Genomic DNA, 13,577 nt, shown 5'->3' with positions numbered 1-13,577 from the left:
AAGTTAGCCCTGAGAGGACTTCAGCGGCCACCTGGCCGAGCCCATACTCAAAGGAATTTCCATGATCACATACTTGACAAGTGATTATTCAGATTCTGCTTGAAGACCTCTAATGCGGGAGGGGGATGAGGGGGAAACCAATACCTCCCAAGATAGCCCATACTACTTTTGACAAAATCACATTATTAGGAAGTTTTTCTCTGATAGCAAGTCTCGGTCTTTCTTTTTGCAACCTCCACCCATTGCTCTTGGTTCTGTTCTCTGGAACCAAATGGAACAACTCTAATCCTTTTCTACATGACAGTCTTTCAGATCCTTGAATGTAAGTTCATGTTCCCTCTGAGTCTCTTCTCCAGGCTAAATGTTCACACATTTTTTCAACCAATTCTTATGGGTCTCAAGGGCATTTGCCATCCTGGATGTTCTCCTCTTGAACATTCTCCATCTAATCGATATCTTTCAACTATGGTGCTCCAAACCAAGAATGACACTGAGGCAAAGTAGAGAGAGGGTTTATCACGTCCTGCTGCCTGGAAGCTATATGTATCTTCCGAGGGCCCAAGATCACACGAACTTCTGTGGCTGCCACAACACACCACTGACGCATATTGATAGTGCACTTTTTATGACTGTTACTAACCATGTCACTCCCTTCCTGTATTTATAAAGCTGATTGTTTTTGAACCTGTGACTGGGAGGAATAAGGTGAAGGAAAAGGAAGATGACTATGAAATTGTAAGTCTGAGTGATGGGGTCTGAGATAGAGGTGTCTGTCCTCCACTGAAATAGGGAAGAGATAGATAGAGGGGTGGGTTTTGGAGGGAAGGTAATAAATTCCATTTTGTACGTGTTAAAATTGAGAAACATCTGCAGACCTAAGTCTTAGGAATGTTAACTTGGTGGTGGTGTGGACGAGGGACTAGAAAAGAAGTCTTTTAAGCAGGGAGAACAATAAGGAGGCAGTTCTAATAGCCTCAGTGAGTGGTGATTTGGGCCTGTAATAGGGTCATGGTCAGTTGAAAGGAGGAAGGGGGCCAGATGCGAGAGATGTGAAGGTAAGATTGTAAGATTCGGAAATTGACTGGAAGTGCGATGGAGGCTAAGGAACAGTACTCAGCATCTGCAAAATACCAGACGTGGGGACGAAGCGCGAGGCACGATATGAGGTCCTGACCGTCCGGGAGCTCAGAGGCCGTTAGGCACCAATGGTAGAGCTGGAAAGGATTTAGAGAAGTCTGGAAACTTGAGTATCATCTTTGACTCTTCCCTCTTGTCTGCCCTACCACAGCCTGTCAGTTGCCAAGTCCCATCTTTTCTACCCCCAAAATGTCTCTGACATTCATTCTCTTCTCTGCTCACATGGCCACTCTTCTAAATCAGGTCTTCATCATCACTTGCCTAGCCTTTGTGGACAGTATGTTAGGCTTGGAGTCAGGAAGACTAACCTGGCCTCAGACACTTCCTAGCTGGGTGACCCTGGGCAAGGCACTTCATCCTATTTGCCTCAGTTTCCTCATCTGCAAAATGAGCTGGAGAAGGAAGTGGCAAAGCACTCCAGCATCTCTGCCAAGAAAGCCCCGAATGGGGCCATGAAGAGTTGGACAGGACTGAACAACAATAGATCTCTGTCTCCAGTCTCCATCTTCCACACAGCTGTCAAAATAATCTTCCCTTAAGGCACACATGCAACCACATCACTCTCCTGCTCAACAACTTTCAGGGATTCCCTACTGTTGCTAGCATAAAGGCCTTCCACAATCTGGCTCTCATCTAATGTCCCAGCTTTATTTAACAGAAACCTCCCTTCACTCACTTCATGTTTCAGTCAGAGAGCTGACCCCTGAACTCAGCAGGCTAGGCCGTTTGCCTGGAATACATTCCCTCATTTCTACCATTCAGATTCCTTATCTTCTTTCAAGGCTTAGTTTAGTACAAACTCCTGGGGTTAGCCTTCCTCAACTCTTTTCTCTCCTCACTGTTCTCTTCTGTCCCTGTCACTTCTAAAAGTGTGTTATACTCAGGTACAGGAGAAGTAGGTGCACAGTGGAACTGACAAAGCACACCACATGCTAGCAGGAAATTGGGGATTTTGGAATCCTGCCTTTGATACTCACTAAACTGTGTGACCCTAGGCAAGTCATCTAACTGCTCTGGGCCTCAGTTTCCATGCCTATAAAATGAAAGTGCTGAACTCCATGACTCCAAAGTCATGATTTTTCATTTCTAGCTTGGTGTCCTGAGTGCCCAGTACACCATAAGCATTTAATAAATGTTTACTCAGTTCACTTGCAGGGACATTAGAGATCATAGAGTTTACTTTATAGATGAGAAAATAAAGGCCAGAGAAGTCAATTGATTTGTGTATGATCACACAAGTCTAAGGAGGAGGGCAGGGATTTGAACTCAGGTCCTCTGATTCTAGACCTACAAGTTTAGTGCTTTACTCAATAAACAAATATTTTTACAGCCAAAAAACAATACAAGAGTTAAGACTGTGAATAGATACATTTTCAGTGTTTTTGCTCTTATGTTAATAAGGCTAAGTGGTAAAATGAAGGGAACCTTCCATTATGGAAAGGCAGAGTTTATATAATCAGAAAAGCACAGGCATTTGAGGGGAAGGGGAAATCCTTATCTAAGGGCTGCAAAAGCTTTCACTAGTGAGGCCAAATGCAATTTAATGCAACAAATCTTTATGCAATCCATACTATGTGAAAGCACTGTGTTATATGCTATACAATAAAAGATCCCTATTTTACTACAATGTGTTATTTGGAAATACTATAAACATTTGCACTGAATTGAAGGAAAACATCACAACTGGTTAATATGGCCTCCCTAACATTTCATTTCTCCTAAAAAACAAAAAAGACCAGAAAATAACTTGAAAACTTGGTATGCCAGTTTCTTAAAATTATGCACAAGTTACTATTAAAACATAAAAGAAGGAAAAAAACCCAAATATTATTCAAAAGTAAAAATAAAAAGTCAAAGAAACAATTTCAGTGAATTTATCTAGGGTCAAGTGGCTTATCATTTAAGGGACACATACACAAAACCAATTCATTATCAACTTCCCATTTGGGGGGCAATTAGAAATTATATTTAATAAAAACCCAGTAAACATAAAACCATTCACTTCATGTTTCAGAATTTTAGTTCCTCTGGCTTTACTTTTAGATTTCCAATGCCCTTTTCCCAGTGTGAGCATCTATTTCTAGTACAATGCTGTCAGAAATGACACTTTGAAGGACGTTTATAACACTGTTCCTTCAGTTTACAAAACCAGTTTAGTAACCATGAAAGTAATAAGCAGCTATTCAGCTCCACCTAGTGGGACCTAAGAGGATTTTTTTTTGGGGGGGGGAGTGGAGAATTTATAGAGCTGTCCAAATTCCCCACTGTAACTGTTATAGCTCTACTCAGAGAAAAATTGAATGCAGGATGAGCCCATCTTGGATCTCACATGAAGGGGTTTAGTTCTCAAAACACCAAAGAATTGTTACCGCAGCTTGACCTGTGGCTGTTCCACTGTATTAAACAAAGCTTCAGATTTGTCCAAAGGAAAAACTGAAAACAGGCCCCTAGAAGTATCAGACAATACAGCTAGCTATCATTACAAAAATGAAAATGTCTGTGTCTGGGGTGGGAAACTTGTAGCCTCAAGGTCACATGTGGCCCTCCAGGTCCTCAAGCGTGGTCCTTTGACTGAATCTAAAGTTCACAGAACAAGTCCTTTTAATAAGGGGATTTGTTTTGTGAAGTTCGGATATTGGCAGAATGACAGAACCTCATAAACCACTTATGTCCAACAATACCTTAACATGTTTCTATTCTACAGCAGACTCAACTACTGGAATAGAAGGCCCATGTTCAAATTGTGCCTCTGACACTATCTGTATGACCTTAGGCAGTCAATGAACCTCCCTGTGCCTAAATTTCTTCACGTATAAAAAGATAAAGTTGGACTAGATATGACCGCTGAGGGCTCAGCTCTAGACCTAGGAGCCTATGATCACATAAGGAATCACGTAACTCATCTGAAGATCTCTAATACTATCGGGATGTTTGAAGAGCTAAGTTTTTCTTTATAGCAAGCCTAAATCTGCGCCTGACCATGTCACTTCTTTGCTCAGAAACCTTTGGGACCAAAGCCACCCCTCTTCTAATGGCTAAGTGGCTAACAGACGTGAACAGTTACCTAGAACAGAGGTGTCAAACTGGCAAAGAAGGCCCAAACCATATTAAAACGTAATTGGGGAATGTTTAACAAAAGAAAGAAAAATACAATACAGCAGAGAGAATGTGAATTTGTATTTTTTAAAGCCAATTTGCAGCCACAGGGATTCCATTTTCACTTGAGTTTGAGACCACTGGTCTAAAGAATTGCAAACCATTAAAAACCATGTGAAATCCTGCTCCAAATACTGCTTTAATGAAAGAAACACACATCAAAACAACTCTTAAGGTTTCTCTTCACACTGAGCAAATCTGACAAATCCGATAAAAGATGGGAAAGGTCAGTGTTAGAAGGTTTGTACAAAGACAAACATGAACACACTGATGGTGGAAATGTCAATTGGTCCAACTAGTCTAGAAAGCAATCTGGAATTATGCTAAGAAAGTGAGCAAAATGTATCCTTTGATCCAGAGATCCCACTGTTAGGCATATAACACCAACTAAGTTGAAGACTAAAAGAATTGTTCCGTATTATACCAAAAAAATTATAGCAACACTCACCGTAATAACAAAACACTGGGTGGGGAGGGGGAAGTACATGCTCATTAATTGGGGAATGGCTAAACAAACTGTGAGAGATGAATGTGATAGAATATTACTGAACCACAAAAATTACAAACATGAAGAACATAGTGGAGCATGGAAAGATTTATATAGAGGGGTAGAAAATAGACTAGACCAAGAAAGTAACATTCACAATGACTACAAACAACAATAACAAAAGCTCCAGATAACCAACTTGGGCAGTGAAGAAGAGATGAGACTGGGTCTCCTTCCCTTCTTTTCAGAACTGAAACAGCATATATTTCACACTTGATTAAAGTGTTAATCAGTTTTAGTGAACAGCTTGTTTTTAAAGTTTCTATTATTTTGTCATATTGGGAAACTGAAGTGATGGAAACCCCCCCAAAATAACTAATAAAGTCTTTTTTGAACCCATCGCTGATGCCTTTCTACTGCCAGTGGAATCAGAATACAAACTTCTTAGCCAGGCAGTTAAGCCCCTCAACATCGTGGTTCTAATTGAATTTCCCTGTGTCACACACATACCCATTGTGCGTTTCAGGCAACCTCGCCATGAGCCACCCCGCATTCATGCCCTTCCTCATCTTCAGGTCCCCCATCAGAACACAAGCTCCTTGAAGACAGGGCTTGTCTTTCATTTTGCTTTTATTTGTATCCCCAACTACTTAGCACAAATGCTCATTGCTCTGCCTTGCCATGACAGTGGCCCTGATGCTCAGGTGTTCACTGCACTGAATTCACCCTTTACTCTCAGTTCTGCCTTGGGGGACCAAGCAAAACATGTTTAAGTTCCTCTCCCCTGTGGTGGTCCTTCAGATACTTGAGAATAGCCAGCATGTTCCTCTGGAGTCTTCTTAAGGTTAAATTCCCAACTGTTTCAACTCATCTTCCAAAGTGATGATTTTGAAGCTATTCGCTTTCATGACTGCTATTCTTTGGACACTTCCCAGTTTATCAAGGACCTTCCTAAAATATGGCATCCACTATATCAAATTACATGCCATTGGGGCAGTTAGGTGGCACAGTGAGTAAAGCACTGGCCCTGAAGTCAGGAGGACCCGAGTTCGGTTCCGACCTCAGACACTTAACACCCACACAAAAAAAACTAGCTCTGTAACCTTGGGCAAGTTACTTACTTAACCCCAAATGTCCTTCAAAAGGCAAAAAAAAAAAAAAAAATTATAAGCCATCTTGGGGTGGGGGAAGGGGAGAGATGGGGAGAAAATTTGGAACTTAAAATCTTATGGAAATGAATGTTGAAAACTAAAAACAAATAAATAAAATTTTTTTGGCTGCTTTGTGGAGGGGGGAAAGAAGGGCAATTGGGGTTAAGTGACTTGCCTGAGGTCACACGACTTATAAGTGTTAAGCGTCTGAGGCCGGATTTGAACTCAGGTCCTCCTGAGTCCAGGATTGGAGCTCTATTCACTGCACCACCTAGCCACTTGCAAATAAATAAATTAAAAAAAATAAAATATGGCATCTAAAATTGAATACAGTCCTCCAGATGTGTCCTGACCAGGTCGGTCAAAGGGTACCGGACACATTCACTTCTATCACTATATGATCATTAAACTTCTTATATCAGTGCATAACTCCTCTAAAACTCAGGAGATCTTTGAGAGATGCTGGAACCAAAAAGTTCAACAGCAACCCACCTTGTGATGAAGCTCTCTAAACATAAGTAGATAGGTACATGACCCTCAGAATGAGTCAATTAGTGGCCATTTCATCTCATTAGGACTTGCCACAGTTTGTGTCCTTTGAGAATCCAAGGTCACTTCCATGTAAGGCATCAGATGATAAGTCTAATGGAGGGAGATATCTAAATATAAATTGGTTAGACCTTTCCCTACGAAGACTGATTGCAGATCCCCAGGCAAAGCTTAGTGATGTCCATCTTGTCCCATCCCATCCCATCCCATCCCCCCCACCCCACTCCCTACCCCTTACCTCCATTTCAAAGGAAAAATTCATAGGCTATCAAAAAAGTAATCCAAAAGGCCTCATTTCTAAAATATACAAAGAATTAAGTCGAATCTATAAGAATACAAGCCACTCCCCAACTGATAAATGGTCAAAGGATATGAACAGGCAGTTTTCAGAGGAAAAAATTAAAGATATCTACAAGCATATGAAAAAATGTTCTAAATCACTAGTGATTAGAGAAATGCAAATCAAAACAACTCTGAGGTACCACATCTCACTGGCCAGATTGGCTAAGATGAAAAAACAGGAAAATGATAAATGTTGGAGAGGATGTGGAAAAATTGGAATACTAATTAATACATTGTTGGTGGAGTTGGAAACTGATTCAACCATTCTGTGGAGCAATCTGGAACTATGCCCAAAGGGATATAAATAAGTGCATACCCTTTGACCCAGCAATACCACTTCTAGGGCTATATCCCAAAGAGATCAGAGAAGTGGGAGGAAGACCCATATGTACAAAAATATTTATAGCGGCTCTCTTTGTGGTGTCAAAGAATTGGAAATCAAGGGGATGCCCATCAATTGGGGAATGGCTGAACAAGTTGTGGTATATGAATGTAATGGAATACTATTGTGCCATAAGAAAGGAGGAAGAGACAGATTTCATAATAACCTGGAGAGATTTATGTAAACTGATGCTGAGAGAAGAGCAGAACCAGGAGAAATCTGTACACAATCACAGACACAACATATGTGTGATGACTAACTTCAATAGACTGGGCTTCTCTCAGCAATGCAATGTTATAAGACAACTCCAAAAGACTCATGATTGAAAAAGATATTCACACACAGAGAAAGAGATGTGGAGTCTGAATGTAGATTGAAACAAACTACTTGCTCTGTTCCTTTTTCTTGTTTTGTCTTATTTCCTCTTTCCAACTGATCATTCCATCAGTTATAATTCTTCTTTACAACCTGACTAATGATTAACGTGAAGATATTTGTAGATCCTATATTTGAGTATATATATTTCCTATATCAGGGAAGGGAAGGGCGATAAAATTTGAACTCAAGGAACTGTGGAACTGAATGTTGTAAACAAAGTAAATAAACAAATCAATTTTTAAAAAAAAGTAATCCAAAACCACAATCAGTACCAGGCCAAGTCATTCATAGGAGAGGGTAATTCAACTGAATAAAACTGAATTTGACACTGACCAAACATCCATTATGGACAGTCCTTTATATTAGGCACTGGGGACAGAAAGACAAAAATGAAAAACTCTCTCTGCCTTCAAAGAACTTACATTTCAAAGGAATGTACAAGAGGACAAATCTAGCAATGATAAATTCACAGTCAGATCTCTACAGAAAGAGCAATGGATGGGTAGGACAAGGTTCCTTAGTGCCTGCACACTGCAAAAAGAGGTGTGCTGGCTATTGCTCTGGGCCAGGCCTGCTTTTATCCAGTGTCTGAAGGTGAAACTTAACCACTTGACCAGCATTCCAGGCACATAGAAAGTTGCAGAATCATTCTGGAACTGTTCTAATCAGAACTTTGATATGAAAGCATTAACTAGAGTAGGTCCATATAGGTTAGTACAATCAAGAGACACTTTCAGATCAGCCAGGAGCTGATAGACTGCATGGCTGATTAATTTGGTTAAAAGTTATGGTGTAAGGGGTGGCCAGGTGGCGCAGTGAGTAAGAGTGCCGGCCCCAGCGTCGGGAGACCTGGGATCAGTTCCGGCCTCAGATACTTGGCACCCACACAAAAAATGACTGGTCGTGTAACCTTGAGCAAGTTACTTAACCCCAATTGCTTAAAAAAAAAAGTTATGGTCTACAAGATGGCAGAGTACAAACAGGACTTCCACGGGGCTCTGCCTTCCACCTCCTCCAATTCATGTAAAAGGTGACTCAGAAGAAACTTTGGAGCTACAGAACCTACAAAATGACACAGAGAAGCTAACCTCCAGCTGATGACAGCTTGGCAGGCTGTCAGGAAGTGGCCAGCACAGTGCTTTGGGAGGTGAGCCCAGCTCTGCTATAGCTAGAAGTTTTAGTCTCAGGGTGGGCCTGACCAGCCACCCCAGCTTGAGGGACTTCAGATCACCAGCAGCTGTGGTGCTTTCCAGAATTATCAACACATAGATGCTAGGGACAAAGTGAGATGTCAGTGCAATGTGGATTTTGGGATCCAGTAGTTCAGGACTGTGGTTGGCCTTTGCCCCTGGGGCGAGAAGTGGCTGAGGCGCAGCAGCCATGAAGCTGCAGCCACATGGCAGCTTCAGTTCCTGGCCTATAGATTGTAGGGGGACCAAGCGACCAGTCTGAGGGGTAATCGCTGTTGCTTTAACCTGCTTGGATCTGGATTGTGGTTGAGGGTAGAGGTTCTGTGGTGTGCGACTAGCTTGCCAGAGCATGTGGAGGCTGCAGAGAGGGCACCCACCTAATACGTTCGGCAGCTGAGAAAACCCCAGCATTTGGGACGAAGCTCCCCTGTCTGGTAGCAGAGTCCTACTGTGGCAAAAAGCACAAAAGTCAAGTAATTGAGTGGCAATGTGAGTAAGTGAAGGAAGCAAAGCAAGCAGGGCAACCCAACTTTACACTCCTATTTTGGGGACAAAAAGGATCAAAGCATGGAACAGGAGGAAGACAGCAAAGTCAGAACTCCTGCATCAAAAGCTTCCAAGAAAAATACAAGCCGGTTACAGGCCACAGAGGAGCTTAAAAAGGATTTTGAAAATCAAATAAGAGAACTGGAGGAAAAATTGGGAAGAGAAATTAGAATGATGCAAGAAAATCATGAAAAGGGAGTCAACAATCTGACTGAAGAAAATAACACCTTAAAAAATAGACTAACTCAAATGGCAAAAGAGGCTCAAAAAGGCAATGAGGAGAGGAATGCCTTAAAAAGTCAAAATTGCCAGATGGAAAGAGAATCTCAAAAGCTCACTGAAGAGAATAATTCCTTCAGAATTAGATTGGAGCAAATGGAAGCTAGTGACTTTATGAGAAATCAAGATACTATTAAACAGATGGAAAAAAATGAAAAAAAATAGAAGGCAATGTGAAATATCTTACTGGAAAAACCACTGACCTAGAAAATAGATCCAGTAGAGATAATTCAAAAATTATTGGACCACCTGAGAGCCATGATCAAAAATAGAACCTAGAAATCATCCTTCAAGAAATTCTCAAGGAAAATTGCCCTGATGTTTTAGAACCAGAGGGCAAAACAGAGGTTGAAAGAATCCACCGATCACCTCCTGAAAAAGATCTCCAAAAGAAAACTCCTAGGAATATTATAGCCAGGTTCTAGAGTTCCAAGATAAAGGAGAAAATGTTACAAGCAGCCAAGAAGAAACAATTTGAATATTGTGGAAACACAATCAGAATAACACAGGATCTGGCAGCATATATATTGAGGGATAGAAGGGCTTGGAATATGATATTCTGGAGGTCAAAGGAATTGGGATTAAAACCAAGAATCACCTACCCAGCAAAACTGAGTATCGTGTTTCAGGGGAAAATATGGTTATTCAATGAAATAGAGGACTTTCAAGCATTCTTGATGAAAAAAACAGAGCTGAATAGAAAATCTGACATTCAGACACAAGTAAGAGAAGCATGAGAAGGTAAACAGGGAAAAGAAATCATAAGGAACTTATCAAAGTTGAACTGTTTACATTCCTACATGGAAAAATGATAATTGTAACTTATGAAACTTTTCTCAGTATGAGAATAGTTGAAGGGAATATAAATGCATATGTATGTATACATACATATATATGTCTATATAGGAGGGTATATGGGCATATGAGTACATATGTGAGAGTATTTCACCCTACAGGAAAGTAAGGGGGAAAGGGATGAGGGGGGAATGATGAAGCAGAGGGCAGGTTGGCGGGGAGGGAAGTTGGAAGCATACTTTTGAAAAGGGACAGGGTCAAAGTAGAGAACAGAACAAGTGGGGGGCAGGATAGGATGGAGGGACATATAGTCAGTCTTTCACAATATATTCACTATGGAAATGTTTTGCATAGCTACACATGTAAAACCCATATGGAATTGCTTATTTTCCCAGTAAGGGTGGGTGATGAGGGAGGAATTCAAAGAATCTGGAATTCAAAGTTTTAAAATCAAATGTTGAAAAAATATATATATATGATTTTTTTTTTTACATGCAACTGGGAAATAAGATATACAGGCACTGGGGTATAGAGATCCATCTTGTCCTACTGGAAAATCGGGGGGGGGGGAAGATATAGGAGAGAGCAGATTGGGGGAGGGGGTATACAGTGGGATTGCTGTTTTGGGGTGGTGGGTAGGGGAAAGACTGGGAGAAAATTTAATTCAAAATCTTGTGGAAATGAATGATGTAAGCTAAAAATAAACATAAAATTTAATTTAAAAAAAAGTTACATTCTAAATGATTCTGGGAAGGTTCTGCTGCATAGTATGTCAAGATTATTTGAACACTTTTGGTTGTAAGAGAGAGATGAAGGCCCTTTCAAGCTTTATTTTCAGAACCAGAGAATCTCAGAGTTGAAAGTGAGTAGAAGACACCTATTTCAACCTAGACCTGAAAAATATCCTCTGTAACATACCCAACAAGTGATCAAACACAGTCTTTGAAGCCTTCCAAAGAGGGGTAACTAACTTGATGCTTCCTCAAGGTGACCCATTTGATTTCAGGACAGTTCTAATTATCAGGAAGTTGTTTGTTTGGTTCCTCCCGCCCTCCCCCCCACAACCTCAAACCTAAATCTGCCTCTTTGTGACTTCTACTCACTGTTCCTAGTTGTGTCCTCTGGGGCCAAAGAGAACAAGTCTAACCCCTCTTTTGTACAACAGCCCTTCAGATACTTAAAGACAGCTATCACAATTCCCAAGTCTTCTCCAGGCTAAACATCCCCAGAGTCCTTTTGATCAATTCCCTAAGGGCACAATCTTAAAAAGTCCTGTGCTATTCTGGTTATTCTCCTTTGGATGTTTTCCAGCTTTCTAAAATGTGGCAGGACCAGGTATAGTGAGAATGCCATCTAACCACTATCAAATCCAATACCCTTCTCCATGACGCTTGAGATCATATTAGTTTTCTTGGCAGATACAGCACACTGGTGACCCATGGTGAACTTGCTTTTTAGAAAACTCCTCCCCATTACCCCTCTGGGGGATGGTTTATCTTTGGGTCTACAAAAGTTCATCTTTGAGCTCTCCCAATTCTTTCTGGGCTGACTTCTCCTGCAGAACTTTACTCTTATCAATGGTAACCTATCTCTCCTTTCCCTGAACACCATCTGAAATCCTATTCTCCTAAGATGCAGGCAGCATGTCTTTATGCTTTCCCTTCCTTTGCCCAAAGGAATAAAAAAGGAGTTATTAATTAGATTATGGTATATGTATGTGTGTGTGAATAAAGGTATTTAAGTGACTATTGTACTAGAATCAGTCTTTTAATGTAGTCATATTATTGATCACTGAGTAATCAAAGAAAATAACAAATCCTATTTTCTATTGATAAATGCTCTGTTCTCATCTTGCTTCTCTAGGAGACACTGGGCTAGTGTCAGTTCATAGAAATATAAAGGTGTTTGTGGTTTACTTCACACTCCATAAAATAAGCCAACTGAAAATAAATGAATATACCTTTATCTTTGAAATGTTTTACATTGATTTGTACCTATATGATACAATTACCTTACAAATCATTATTCTTAACATTGCTTAAATGCTTTCTGTAGATGACAGGGATTAGCTACAATACAGCAATATACTGCTAGAACGGCAGTGATAACATCCCTCTTTTCTTTTTGTTTTCTATTAATGAACTAGACACTAAGGGCTATGAAACAACAACAAGGACAATTAAAGCTAAAGATTAAATGATTCATTTGACATTTCTGCAGAGTATGAAAGTTCACTTTCTCTACAGAATACTTTGTCTTGAGATCTATAGCTTTCTACTGTGTTTAAGTCACTTAATATTTTTATTCAGTCGTGTCCTACTATGTGACCTCATTTTGGTGTTTTCTTGCCAGAGATACTGTAGTGGTTTGCCACTTCCTTCTCCAGCTCGTTTTACAGATGAAGAAACTGAGGCATACAGGGTGAAATGACTTGGCCAGGGTCACACAGCTAGTAAGCATCTGAGGCCAGATTTGAATTCAGGAAGATGAGCTGGGCACTCTATCCACTGCAGTGCCACCTAGCTGCCCCTCACTTAAAACAGTCAATTCAGGAGGAACGCTCATTTGGCTTATGAAAATACCTATACCATTTTTCTCTCCTTTCCCCATGCTGGGTCACTTCTCTGATTAGAAGATAATCAGAAGAGATAGGAGCAGAAATGCAATTCTACACAATATTTGGCATCAGCTTCTGTCATAGGTTTGATGACAGAGAAGGTTAAACTACTGGCTAAACTGAGGTTCTGAGATAACGCGTTGGTTTCATTTATGTGCCTTTCTGCTCCTTTGAAACAAAAAATCCTAAAATGGTACAAGAGACAGGGACAAGAATCTGGTTCAACCCCTTGATTTACAGATGAAGGAATCGGGGCCCAGAGAAGGTAAAGTCCCTCACCCAGGGTCAAATAGTTAATGAGAAACTCAGAATCAGAACCCAATTTTCTTGTCTCCTAGTCTTGTATTTTCTCCACTAAGTCACTTGACTATAAAAACATCTGGATGAATATCATAAACAGAAAATAAAAGTAGGGCATATTTACCTCTTTTAACCGTTGCTGTTCACAGTTGCACAAAAAAGTCCCAAAGAGACAGCTGTAAAGGTGATCCAAGATGGTGATCAAGAAGAGTTCATTGAATTCAAATGCTGAGGGAAACTTAGAAGACAGGGAAACATTTGGTTTAGA

General features: G+C 40.5%; 1 protein-coding gene across 5 annotated transcripts in view; it reads right to left on the bottom strand.

Annotated features, from left to right (window-relative positions):
* Positions 1-13,577, bottom strand: part of MTMR1 (myotubularin related protein 1) — a 72,378-nt gene that overhangs the window by 15,428 nt on the left and 43,373 nt on the right. For all 5 annotated transcript variants that reach the window (XM_069063032.1, XM_069063034.1, XM_069063029.1 and 2 more), the window contains one exon: positions 13,434-13,547. In XM_069063032.1, the coding sequence (XP_068919133.1) occupies positions 13,434-13,547 (114 nt within the window). The remainder of the gene's footprint in view (positions 1-13,433; positions 13,548-13,577) is intronic.

This window comes from Petaurus breviceps, unplaced genomic scaffold (genome assembly GCF_028583685.1).
Source record: "Petaurus breviceps papuanus isolate PSGF00001 unplaced genomic scaffold, PetGlider_PUasm1.0 90535, whole genome shotgun sequence".
NCBI lineage: Eukaryota > Metazoa > Chordata > Mammalia > Diprotodontia > Petauridae > Petaurus > Petaurus breviceps.
The sequence above is the reverse complement of the archived record's forward strand: the minus strand, read 5'-3'. Positions and strand labels throughout refer to the sequence as shown.